The sequence below is a fragment of the Astatotilapia calliptera genome, chromosome 14 (genome assembly GCF_964374335.1).
Source record: "Astatotilapia calliptera chromosome 14, fAstCal68.1, whole genome shotgun sequence".
NCBI classification, from domain to species: domain Eukaryota; kingdom Metazoa; phylum Chordata; class Actinopteri; order Cichliformes; family Cichlidae; genus Astatotilapia; species Astatotilapia calliptera.
Genome location: NC_137435.1, coordinates 17,330,213 through 17,344,256, shown reverse-complemented (window position 1 = coordinate 17,344,256; position 14,044 = coordinate 17,330,213). Strand labels below are relative to the sequence as shown.

The 14,044-nt window shown below is 40.3% G+C and overlaps 1 protein-coding gene across 2 annotated transcripts; it reads right to left on the bottom strand.

Moving 5' to 3' along the window:
• Positions 1-287: 287 nt before the first annotated feature.
• rtn2a (reticulon 2a) lies at positions 288-14,044 on the bottom strand. Of its 2 annotated transcripts, none has more exons than XM_026191595.2 (10): positions 13,868-14,044; positions 12,910-12,963; positions 11,860-12,450; positions 10,622-10,819; positions 5,211-5,418; positions 4,607-4,745; positions 2,988-3,057; positions 2,849-2,895; positions 2,699-2,757; positions 288-1,083 (listed from the first exon to the last, which is right to left on the bottom strand). In XM_026191595.2, exons 1-10 carry the CDS (start codon positions 13,896-13,898, stop codon positions 1,008-1,010), a joined length of 1,473 nt encoding a protein of 490 aa, XP_026047380.2. In that variant the 5' UTR covers positions 13,899-14,044; the 3' UTR covers positions 288-1,007. The 2 variants fall into 2 exon arrangements, with proteins under 2 accessions (XP_026047380.2, XP_080145065.1); XM_080288939.1 differs by having other exon boundaries at positions 10,622-10,816.

Below are 14,044 nucleotides of genomic sequence, written 5' to 3'. Positions count from 1 at the left end.
CTAAAGTCACCGAGGAGCTCAGTTATCTTTCTGTTTATATCAAAGGAGGGAAAGCAGTGCCTTTCAGCTGCTCCCTTTAGGAGTCAGCACAGCGGATCTTCTGCCTCCATCTCACCCTTTCCCTAACAGCCTCCTCTATCACACCGACTCCCTGTATGTCCTCCTTCACTACATCCATGAATCTTTTAGTGTAAGCAATGAAAAAAACAAAAAACACACAAAACATAAAAAGGGTGACTGATAGTGAATAGAAATGGATGCCAGCGAGGGTGAAAAGAAACACAAAATTTTGGAAAATTAAGAAATGTGACTTTAATTGCTGGGTAACAGTTTTGTTTGAGCAAGCTCTATGTCAGTTACTCGCATACATGCACACACAAACACAGAAACGTCCATACACACCTGCATACACACAGATAAACAGTCATGTGAATGAATATGCATGGAGAAATGTACATGTGATTTCACACACGTCTTTAATTGCCAGTTTTATGCTGCCGTGATCTGTGTTGACCCCTGTTTTAGTGCTCCTCGCACAAATCCCCTCAACGACTCAATTCCCTTTACTCAGGCGTGTAGCTGTCAGTGTGGGAGCTTCCCTTTTATGGTCTTGTACCTCATTTTGGACTACAGCTCAATTTAAGACACTTTTTGAATTCTTTTTTACATGTCAAAAACAATATTTCCAAAGATGGTCATGCGCAATCACCTGCGCTGCAGAATCTCTTCTTCTTCGAAACCAGCAGCAAGAGTCCTATCCAGGATTCATACACCATGAAGCAGAATCATCTCAGCCCCATCCTCTAACCCCCATAACTTGGATACAGTTAGTGTGAAGTACCATGCGTAGTCCTCATCATCATTCATTTAAATAACCTCCCTTTCGTTCCCTTCCCCGTTTCTGGAGCTCTGTTCTTTGGAGCTCTGAGCACAGACTGCCATGTAAGACATCTGAGTGACAGTCTGTAACTCATGTAGCTTCTCTTTAAGTCGCTGTCCATGAGTGATTACTGGGTTTTGGGTTTGGCACCACCAGGAGTTGGATCAGGAGGAGGGCCACCACCCTGGACAAGTCTTTGAAGACTACAGGGGAGACACATAAGTGATAATAAGTGAAAATTAGCATCATCCACCACCATTATTTTTTGTTAAGTGTGTGTTAATGTGCTGCCAGAAACTATACAGGTATGCCTCACTGATAAATCCTATGTTTAAGGAACACATTCCAACATAGTTAGTCCCCTTAGCTCGTCCTACCAGCCTTATAGTAGAACCTTTTAAATTACTTCAGTTAGATCCCTCCCTGGTTTGTTTTAGTGGCTTGAAGCCATTTTGATACGGATTACCTGGTATTTTTTCTTGGGATTGTGTGTGCGTGATACTGTTACTGCCATTAACTATATCAGCATATTATCGTGGGCTTGGAAGGCATGACTGGGAAATGGATAAACTATTTTGGTTGTAAGTGGTTCCAGTTTGGATCGACAACCAGGTTTGTTAATCCTACTTATTTTCTTGTTTAGAAAAAAGACAGGAAAAAAGGTCAAGGACACATCTGGTTGATGGAACCAGGCTGTGAACATTAAAAATTCTGAGATCCCACTGTGAGCTAAAAAGAGCTAAAAACTCATGCAACTGTAACAATGGATCTCCAAACTAACACTCTATACTTCAACATTCGGCCAATAATTAGCAGATAATGAGCAAATACACTATAACATATTAGTTACCATTATTATTAATAGCATTGTCATGCTGCACAGCCATGGTGGATCATTCTTCTGATGAGAATCATTTGATTAACAGTTAAAAATCTGTTGCTTTTTTCTAAACACAAATCATTGAGCATCATGTTCAGTCTCAGTCTGCTGACCAGCTGAAACTAAATGCTGTGATGTAAAGTACAATGTGTTTGCTTTATTAATTGCAGTACTGTGCAAAATCTTGAGCCTCCCTTCTCAAAAAATGTAAAGTGGGATTTGTCATTGATTTTCAGTCCAGGTCTTGTGTAATCTGGTACACCTCAGCCTTTTCTCCCTGTTTCCCTTCCTGAAGAATGACAGCCACCCTTCCCCTAAAACCATTTCTGATGTACAGTCGATGGATCAGCTGAAGGGCCAGATGCATTTTTCAGGTCCTGTTTCAGGTCTTTGCTGGATTTATTTTTTTATTCTATTAGTCATATCCTATTTATTTACCATTTAAAGCTGAATCATGACACACTCGCCAGAAATGTATAAATATATATATTTTAAATTAAAAACAAAAATGAATGTAAGATTTATTTGCTTTTATTAATTTGACTTTGTATCATATTTGCTATATCTGGCATTTCAGCTAACAGCACTTTGAGAATCACCTTTTTGTGCAAAAATACTCGTTTATGTCTGTGTTTCTACAACAGGCTGCAAAAAAAAGTGCCTAAAGATTCAGTTTTTTTCAACATGTTCAAAATGTAATTTCCTTATAGTGTTAAAAACATATCTGAGTACTGCAGCAATGAATAGATTTGGCATATTTGTTTATTTTTCTTATAGACTGCATAGTGCTATTGACTATATACTGTGTTAAACAGTGTGAATGATACTTTGTGCAGTCAGCTCTGGTGCATACTTAAAGTAAAAAGAAGTATCTGAGATCATGAGCTCCACTGTGTTGGTGATAGCACCTTTCTGCCACAGGATGGCGTCATACTCACATGTCCTTGACGTTGTCAATTTGGGCCTGGATTTTTGCAATAACGCCATCAACCTGCTCCTGGAATATAACAGAAAAAGGGTACAAATGTTAAAGGATATGGTGGACATTAAATATCAGTGAGTGTACAAATAGAAAAAAAAGTTGCTACCTGACGTCGTATATAAAAAAGGGGCAGAGAAAAGACAGCGATCACACCTAGAAGAGAAAAAAAAGTAGAGTTGCCAAAGTGATAAACAAAGAGTGTATCAATAGCTTTCATATGTCCAGTGATGATATGCGTTTCTTACTGATGATGAGCAAAGTAAGGCCATTGCACAGGTCTCCCAGGTATGTCACAAGGTACATCAGAAACAGGAACTAAAAGAATAAACATAAAATAAAGAAACAGCTGCACAGACTTTAGCTTTCACCAGAAAGTTAAGCTGTTATCAAGAAACCCTCCTGCAAACCTCCATTTGGTTTTCATTTCCTTCTAGAAAACAGTCCATCACACTAACACACTGTTGATTTTGCTCCACTGTATTATGTAAATATGATACAGAATTCATTAAATTATTGTCACTGACATCATTTCTCCTTGACGGATAAAATAAGCTTTAAATATAACCCCCACGCCCCAATATGATACAACTCTTTCCCCTCATTTTTCAGTTCTGTCACTGTACATATGATACTGACATGGGACACCCTGTGTCAGATGGAAGGAGACTCCAGCTTATCCCGGGTGTCTCTGAGTTCATATCCCTGTGTGTCATGCCACATTCCAGCAAGGTCAGGGTTGAGAACAGGGGGTCCTGGGATTAAGGGGCTCAGTCAGCTTACGCTGACTCACCATTTATTGCAAATGAGTTATTTCAGCCTGCTGTTAACAGCTACAATTTCATATCTATGTAGATGTTTTACTGATACTGGTAAAACTAGAGTATTCTGCATGTTATTCCAATACTGGCAGTGAGGTTTACTAACTATATTGTAACTGACTGGTACACGTGTATAGTGAATGCTGCATCAATAGCTCCTATCCCAGTCTAATACTACTCTCTATGAAATAAGTGGAAATTACCCTAAATTTAATCAAAGGTAAGTAGCCATCACACATTTTTTTATTCATATTTGATTGACCGTTTTGACCCCTCAGAGGATCCCTCAAACTTTTCTTAGACTTGTATCACTTGCATTACTCAAGAACACACCTACATTTGAAATGACTTGAGCCTAATGATGACTGTGTCAAAAGGCTGATTAAGAACTGGCATTTTATGCATTAGCTTTCAGAGAAAGGACATAAACCTAAAGTCAATCAAGTTTTATCTAAAAAACTGCAACAAAGCATTTTCCGTCACAGCAAACTAGATAAATCATTAATTATGTGATGCTGGCAGATTTTCCGCTCTTGACTTGATGAATATGATCTCTCCTGCAAGCAAGGGTTTGGCCTTGCTAGCAGGAGAGGCATAGCCAAGGGTTGGATGAGAAGAGTGAGGCATTTCAGTTTGATCTGAAAGGGTTCTTTATCCAAAGGGACACTTAGCCTTCCAAACAATTACCAAAAATATGTCACAGGGACTGACAGCTGCCAGCAGTGCTATTAATTTATTTAGGAGGAGAGGCTTCAGCTTTGAGCCGGGAGAATGAGAGTAACAGTCGGCAATGACCTAACCTCCAGTGATAGAGGGATGAGGCAGGGAGGAAGATGACAGATGATGAAGCAAAATGAAGGACTACGGAGATAGGATGATATCTTGGTTAATGATGATAAAATTAAGATAAAAATGGAGAGGAGAGGTTCTGGACAAAGCGAAACAAATCACTGAAGACAGGTGATTAGGAGAGTAAATATGAAGCTGGTATACACATACACACACATCATTTTAAAAAAGTAACTTGACTAAAAAGCTTAACTTACCTTGAGGGATTCAAAAAGGTTGCCAACAAAAAAGAGTCTCTTCAGAGTGTCAACAGCTGACAGAGTCATCACAATGAGTTTCTGCATATAGAGGTCAGCCTGCTCTCCACTGAAGCTGATGTCCAAGTCCAAATAAGACCTGATAGGACAGGATGACAAAAGCAGAAGCTAGATGCTGAAATGTCAGATTTAGTCTCACATTTCTTTGCACTGCATTTATTTTTGAGTCTTTTCTGAGTCATTCCTCCTTAAAAACACAGATTCCACACAATACTTCAAGCACATATACTTGTCATAACTTTCAAAGCCATTAAGTTGCCCAATCTCTGAAACTTCCCAGGTCATCAGCAGCTATTTAAAATCCATTTTACATATAAAGCTATCATTTTATAAAGAGGCATTGCAACAAGATGACTATCCTATAAGGAAAATTCAACAAAAGTGACAATATTTCAAGTATGCTTTAACAAACAAAAAAATAAAGGTTTCCTGAGTGAAAGTTGTTATCTTAACCCCCTGGTCTTGAGCACATTCTATATTAATTTGTATAAAAACTAAAATAACAAAGGTCAAGTCCCCATTAAATAAAAGCACAGCATCTTACTTGAACGGATGTTCTCCATCACCCCAGCTGAGGATGTAGAGGAGTTGGTAGTAGATCCGTACTGAGATGGTGAAGCACATGATAGCCAGGGAGACTGTGGAGACCACAGTGATGATGCTGAGCTGGAACAGGGACAGCAATCCCACCACTAACCCTGTGAGCACCATGCCACTCCGCTCCGTGTCCTTCCAGTAGATCAAGTCCATCACTAAAAGGCAAGGCAGGTACCGTGTGGTCAGAAATGTACATGCTTTATCATAAGCACAAATATCATGGAAATTTGAGACTTTTACAATATTTTTTTTTGTGATGTTCTATTTCCAGGGTGGAATGATTGTACAGCACAGAGGTGTAGAGGAGTCAAACATGCATACATTCACTTAAATCTTTTATTAAATAATGCTTTGCCAGCATCTAAAGGATTTATTTAAAGCACACATTAAAATGACCGAGTTCAAGGAAAAGGAGAAATGTAGGTTTAAATAAGTTTGGAAGGTCTCGCTGAGCCAATTTTAAACTAGGGCAGATTCAGAGTACAAGTTATTCAGATGCGTCACCATTTTGCCAAGGTTCAAAAGAAGATACGAACTGTCACCCTTAGAGGAAGGGAAATTGGTTATATATTCAGAAACAGTCCATTAAGCACCGAAGGTCAAGCCTGCAATGAACTGGGAACTGCTGGAACACCAACATCACTGTGCACAGCAAAGCCAGTTTTATATTGACCTTGACTGAGGGTGCTGACCAAGACAGAAGCCCTTGCTCCAAAATTGATACCTTTAAGCTCAACTGAAATTTGTAGCTGCCCACATGGACGAACCAAATGCCTTTTAGTGAACATTTTATGGGCAGGCAAAATGAAGATTGACCTGTTTCGCCACAATCACAAGAGGTATGTTTGGAAAAGTAAAGGTGAGGCTTTCAAACAATAAACCTAACACAGTACCAACTATCAAGCATGGTGGTAGTAGCATCATGATCTGTGGCTGTTTTGTTACCATTGGTATTGGTACACTGCAGAAAATGGATGAAATAATGAAGCATGACTACCTCTAAATTCTTCAACTTCACTGCAAAACAGCTAGATTGTTAAAACTTGGATACAATTGTGTGTTCCAACAGGACAATGATCCCAAACACAAACTGGGTTTGGATTGGATGAAGCAGGCTAACATTAAACTTCTAGACTGGACTTCCCAAACCCCTGACTTCTAACCTAATCTAACTCTTCCAATTCTGCATGGAATAGCAGTCAAATATCTAGCCAGAATTATGCCAGAAGTTTGTTGATATATAACAAAAACAAGCTGCAACTTGCTGAGGTACATGAAACTAAATATTACTGGGCATGTGAGTTTATTTTTGACCCAGTTTGGATTGGAGAAAATCTGAATTAAAAACAAACATTTGCCCCTAATTCAAGCTTTGAAAAGTTTTTAAAGATTTACCCGTATAATCACGCCACCCCGGAAAAAGAACAGTTTAATAAACTCAGCAAAAGCACCAAATTACCATGACATTTATGCCCATGATGAGTGTAAGTACACCTCTGACAACAACTGAAGAAAAGAAAGGTTAAAAAAAGATAGAGCCAACAGAATAGGAAGTAAAAAAACAAACAAAATAAAAACAGTGGCTGAAAAGTCCAGGCAACTGTTGACAATATATTCGATTTTGACAAAGCTGCTGTATCATTTAAACTCCTCAACATTCGGCTGAATAATACCTTTTTTTATTTTTTAAGAAGCACCATTGAAAGAGCACCTGGAGCATAGGAAAAGAGATGGAAAGGGTGGCCAGAGAGGTTGAAGACATGAGGCAAGGAGGGATTTTAAGCCTCAGGCATGAAAGCACACAGGGCAGCTCCGAGGACACATCAGGCTCTAGGTCCAGTTAAATTTAGCCCTCAGATGAAAGAGGGAAACAAGCAGTTGAGGGGAATTTAAATGCAGCCTTTCACAGCACCTGCTGTCAGTCGTCAGGACATCGGCAGCCCCTTCTCCACACCCTGTTAGTTTCCCTCTCTGTCACCCAGCAACAGCTGCCCTGGAGACTGAGGCGTCTGCAGAGTCATGCAGTACTACAGTGGACAACTTTGATGTACGCAGTAGAATTCGTGGGTCATCTTTTTTCTCTTAACAATTTTAATGTTACAGAAAACGATTAAGCAATTAACAGTAATTAAAATTCCATCACACAGCTCACTGTAAATGCAGTGTCCCTGTGCTGTGTAATTATTGTCAGAGAGAGACCTGGTACTTTGTACTCGTCGTTCAGCGAAATGCTAAGCCTCAGCATTAGAATAAAGGGAAGCCTCTTTCAATGGAGTGTACTGACAGCAGGTGGGTTATTTATAAACATCACTGCACACAATTAATACCCATGATGCCCCTGGAACACACCTGTTCATTGTGTTTGTTTGTGCTGCTGCCATTCCGGGACAGTGACACTCACATGGAGACACAGCAGGATACGTGTTTAGTGTAATAACACATAAACAGCAGTATGACATCAAAACTGGCCATGGAAGACACATTGTATTTGGCTCATCTTCACACAACTTGTACTTGTACTTTACTACTTGCTCTCTATTACTTGCTCAGGGTTTTCTAAACACACGAGTATCGAGTAAATATGCAAAAACACTGTGACTTCCCCTTGTAATCCCCTAAAGTTGGTTTATTTCATTTATTTATTAGCAATTTCTTTCCAAACAGAACTTGAACAATTTATCAGACAAATAATATTAGCTGTTTGTTGATCGATTTGCATTGGCATGTATGAGGGCTGATAAATCAAAACTTCAAAAGCAAACAGGAAATTGGAGAAACACCCTTCAACCATGTTATGAGTGTTGACATTGCCCTGTTGGCAACACATGCCACAAACACAACAGTCAGAGAGTAAACAAATAAATAGACAACTGAACATAAAGAGAGAAAGAAAAAATTTGCACATATATTAGAATCTCGAATTTTTAAATCAACTATCGGTAACAGTATCGGTCTTAGAATCCTATATCAGTTGGGCTCCACTTTCAGTCACTTTACTTAAGACATTAAATAATGGATTCAATTTTCCAAAGGGCCACATGAGAAACTGGGACTGTTGTGAAGGGCTGCACCAATAAGCTTATAAATAGATAAAAATCATGTTAACCAGAATTGAGTTCAGAGTTGCTGGTATGGCTCTCCACAACAGTCCCATTGGCCGCTTTGCAAAATGAATTGCCCACCCATGCATTAAATATTTAATCTCCACATGACAGGAAGTATTTCACTGGTTACAAGTTAGCTTAATTCTTCAGTCCACTATAGTTCACTAAGATGAAGAACTGCAGCACCTTATGGACAACTGAGCCTGGCTCCAAAAGTGAGGAAAGCCCATAAACAAAAATGACCACATTAAAAGTAGAAATAAAGATATACAAAAAAAGGTACAAAAGGGCTTTGGTCTTTTTTATTTATTACTCAGGCGCATCCACAGTTCACAACATATCAAGTACTGAGCTAAAACATGGTGCAATTCACATTAGCTAAACTGCAGTGCTTTAACTACGATATACAGGATGTTACTGTATTCTTGATTATAATTAATCAAACAAACAGTCAATCAACTGTCAATTAACCAGTCAAACAAAAGTAATAGAGCCAACTCGTCCTTTATGCCACCTTGGCTTGACATAATTTCATTTCAGCCCCCAAAATCCATTTCACTTGTGCCTGGTCATGTCAGCTCAAGCATGTTGCCACAAACCTCGTACTACTTTAGAATGAAACTCCATCTGTGCCAGCTCTTCAGTCTAAAGAGGAAACACCAAAGAGTAAGAGAACCCAGCTGGCAAATATATTACAACCCATGACTGAAAGTTTATAGTCATTTGAATGGCTGGTGCTCATTTAAATCCAGGGTACTGATAAATGTGGCTATATTTGAACAACTGATTAGTTTAGTGCCAAACACACCTGCAGCTGATGGAAACACCCATCCCCAGCGAGCAGCAGGAAATCCACTCAGTTTAAACCTTCAGGACTCTGACAGACCAGCCTTCTCTAAGCCAGTCAGAAAGCTAAACAGTCCACCACTTGAATCTGCAGCTTTCTCTGCCATCAATTTAACTGAAATGAAACACAGCTCTTTGTGGGAGTTGTCCCTCAGCTCATCACACTAAGCTTAGACCTACAGCTCACCTATAAAGGTGTAGAAAATTCTATTTCCACATCCAGAGCATCTCACCTTTACTGGCCATTTTGGTTGCTGCTCCAGCGTTTCCCCTCGCACCCTCTGCCCCTCTCTCTGTGTGTACCTCTCACCCCTGTGAGCTGTTTTTGGCCACCCACTGCTCGCTCAGCAGTCCAAAGGCCTGACAGCCCAAAATAATCTCATGTGCAGCACCGCCCAGCACTCTTAGAAAATACAAGAGCTTCACCCATAAAGAGATGATTCGCAACCATTACACTAGATCTTCTGACAGATGAATGAATCCATTCCTTTAAACTGGGAGTTTGTTTTATAGAGCTGTGTTCATATTTTAAATTGTGTGAAACAGGAGAATGAGTGTCTTTTTTTCTGTTATGTCACCAGGTCCCATCTTTCTGTTTCCACTGCTGACAAAAAAACAGAAGAGCAACTGAAAAGCTGCATTCTTTTTCACCTTTTCTAGAGTTATAAATTCTACTTATGATTTAATGTGACAAAACAAACAAGATAAAATGCTTAAGCTATCAAATGTCTAAAAACAACTAGCAGTACAAGGCCTAAAATGACTGACTAAAAGGGTGCTGAATGAGAACCCAGTCATTTATCATTGCCAGTTTCAATATTTGAAATTTGATACAATGCTACTAAAAGCAGTCATAAAACCAAAAGAAACATGATATTCCAATAGATATATTTGCAGTACTTATTCAGGGGACCCTAATCTCTGTCATCAGCCTGCCCGCACATTTATTAACGCTCAAACAGTCGTCTAAAATAAGACCGAGCTCCACTCTGATGGAGGATCCACTTCGAGGGTCAATTCACCACTACAATGCTAGCAAACTGCCACAAATCTGCATACACAGAAACTCCTCCCATATACTATGTGCATCTTTCTTTCTGTTGTGTTGCTGACATCAGCATGAATCTGAAAAGTCAGCCAGTGCCAGCTATGGTTTGCTCACAATGAGCCAATCACTCCTTAAATCCCAAAAGAGGGTTATTACGGAGACACAATGAACAGCCAGCACTTCTACGGGGGTGGGGAGAGGGTCAGTTATCTTTGTCTGCCTGCTCCTGAAGGTCCATGCAGAAAGTGAAATCTGATATTCTCCTTCTTTAAAGTATTGATTGAGCTCAGTGAAAGAATCTTGCTGAACGAGAGAAGAGGCAGAGGTCAGGAGAAGACAGACGTTTTTTTATTCTCCTACCTGCTATGTGTGTGCATGCTGCCCAGTCCTCTGTTAGGTTAAGTGCTGAAAACCAGTGATCTCTGACCAGTTGTTCCTGAGTGTTTAGGCCAATGGCAGGCGGCGCAGATGACGCTGGGTCTCCCGGTCGCACAGTTGTGAGAAGCTTGACTGAAATGGTTTCCCTGGCAACAGGAGATACTGGCTCAGCTGCTGCTGCTGGGAAAAGGAAGAATGTGTCACTATGGTAATGCCATCACGTTGAATGTGCTTAACTAAACAGCAGCAAACTATATTTTGCACAAGAATGCGGATTTGTTTGATTTGACCACTATTTGTCTTTATAACATTCACCACAAACAAAATCTCTTTTACACTGACACGATCACAAGATACAAATGATATATGAGGCTATCAGACTACTGAATGTAGTTTAGATTAGAGTTGTTAATTGGGTATTTTACAGCCTTTAGAAATAAAAATTACATCTGGGGTTCCACTGCTCTTCTATTTATACATGCTATTTTTTCTCACTTTTTAATTTTTAAGCACAATAAATTTATATGTAATGAAATGTATTCATAAAAACCCACTGGAAAGTGGGTTTACAAAATATTTATGCGGCCTTTCGATGCTACAATTGTCTAATCATTTTGATTTGTCGTCACTTCTGCCTCAGACCCTAACGTGAAGCATGACTCAAGGCAAGGTCATCACTTAAGCTCTCAGAACATGAAGATTTTAAAGTGGAGACTGTTAGGAGGAACTAACAAACAAAAAAAGTCTCTTATACTCAATAAATGTAAAATTTGGAAAGACTCCTTTACAAGATGTTTAAATTCAGTGTAAAAATAATATAAAATGAAGGTAAAACAGCATACAACAACATAATCTTTTTGTAGATCACATGAGGACTTCAAAAGACTTTTGACAAGATCATTATGCTGACTGACAGAATCAATAACCCAGGCCTAAACTCAGTTTTTTGTATTCTAATGTATCTTTAGTTGATCATAAGAATTCATAGTGATTTTTGGATACAGGCTACACTTATAAAACATCTACTCTAATGCTCAGTATGCTTAAAATTACAAGTCAGTTGTGCAAAGAGCTCATTACATTTTTTTGGTTGAAAACCTACTGCTCAGTCAACCAAGCTAGTCATCTCTGTACTGAGGCATCCTGAGATTTCTCAGACACTACATATTTTAGAGTTTCACACAACACAGAATGAAGCAACCTCATCACATATTTCTCACTCTGAAGTATCTGTGAGGGGCTCTGTTGCAGGGATGACAGGATGGAAGGGGAATTCTCCACACTCTCGTCAACACTCTCCTCTCTTTGAACTCCTTCATCTCTCTCTTGAGGTTCTGGGTCCAGGTTTTGGGGAGAGGGCTGAATTGTAATAGTTTCAGTTTGTCTTTGTTGCTCCCTTTCCCGTCTTTCTCCAGCACTTTCTGTCCTCGTCTCAACTCTATCATGCTCTCTGCTTTCTGACGTTTCCTCTTCTTCATCTCTACCGAGGAACAGTTGAGGATCCCAGTCTGCATCAGGGGAGTCCAACAGTGTTTCCAGGGTGTCCGTGCGGATCAGAGGAGTGCGACTGCCTCGAGAACCAGCCCTGCGTCGATCGCGGAGGAGTCTAGAGGCACCCACTGCTTCAGCCTCAGCAATAGCGATGTAGGAGAAAGTCTGCTCGAAGGAGTTCTGACGCGGTGTGCCCCAAATAGACGGGGATGAAGCCAGTCCCTCATCATCATCATCTGGATCTCCATCGCCCCCCTCATCGTCGTCGGACCACTCCCTGGCCGTGTGCAGCTCATACATCTCTGACTCCTCATTTCCACCTGAACGAATAGAAAAACAAGATGGATGTGAGCTCAACGTACACACTGACACACAGTAACAAAACAGAGAGAGACAAAGAAACAGGATACAAGCTGGGAAAAAAACAGTTTACAAATAATCTAAAGACACTGGGGCTACTAGTGTTATTGCAGTGCTATGCAAGGAGAGAGATTTTAGTTTTATTAAATGGAAACGTCAGATGAAAGCTGCAAGGCATCCTATTTGATGTCAGGGAGAAGAAAGAGTTCAGAGTCGAAAGATGAAGCCTTCTTTGATAAGTGCAAAAACAGCTCTCCTTACAAAAAAGGAACAAATCAGCGTTCCTTTAGTCTAACCTGTGGATCTTCATTGCTAGCATTAGAGAAGTTGAATAACAGGTGCATTTAGGTGAACTTGCATCAATGAGTAGACATTCTGCCACCAAATATCTCTGGGGATGTTAAGTGTCTGCTTCTTACCATCAGTGCAGGGAGGAGTTGAGTCTGGAGTGGATGCCACGGAGCCATATTCCTCTGAAAGGACAAAACAGTGAAACTTTTGCATGAACCCACGGGTAAAACAGGAATGTTTAAGGCAAGCTGCTGTAAATCCATTCTTTCCACCATCTCACACTGAGCTCACAGCCTGGCAAACACTGAACGTAGGTGTTTCTTCTAATGATTAAAAACCCCAAAAGAAGCATTGCAGTAACTCGTTATGAGTCACTGTTTTAAGGGTTATAAGTGAACTGTCACTGTACACATTGAAAAAGACTGGGAGGTACCCTACTCAGCAATTTCAACCTCTATGTAAAACAACAAAGCATAAAACTGTGTGCATATCAACCATTTTGTTGCATATTGATTCATTTCCTTGCAGAGTTGTGCTGGCAGCAGTAAAGGCCTTCACTACATTAGACAGCCAGCATGACTTTAGCTAATAAATAAACCAGGGAGTGGAACGAAGCAGCATACTCTCGTCTGCACATGCAAATAAGCAGCCACTTTAATTTAAATGTAGAGAGGATCGTGCCCATATTCTGTCAGAAAGCTGAAATAAAAGGCAGATATGGAAGCACAACAGAAGCTTGTGGCAGCTTGAAATAACTTGCATGCCTAACATGCCTGGCTGAAAAGCCCTCTCAGACACAACCAAATAAACATCTGCTATCCAACGCTAGATAACAACAACCAAACAATCTGCTTCTGCACTGCATCCGCTCCATTAAGCCATGTGTTTATGAAAGGTATGAGCAGTAGAGAGGAACAGAGAGCATGCAGGAGAGGAGGGAGGGGGAGAGCTAACACATACGATGCTCATAGCAGTTAGCAGGAAAAGATACTGAGCTGGAATATAAGAGATGATGGAAAGGTGAGATAAGCAAATGCAGACGCCCCCAACACTGAAACACAAACTGAAGGACCAAAGCAGACTCACGGCAGTGGGAGAATCCTAAAACCTGGCCCATGCTCCATCAAGGCATTGCTGGGCCCATCCAGTCATCCAGTCTGGAAGCTCCCCCCTCCTCCTCCTCCTCTGCTGCTGACACTCACGTCCTGTGGACTCTCTCTCTCTCTCTCTCCTCCTCCTCCCTCTGTGTCTCAGTCATCTACT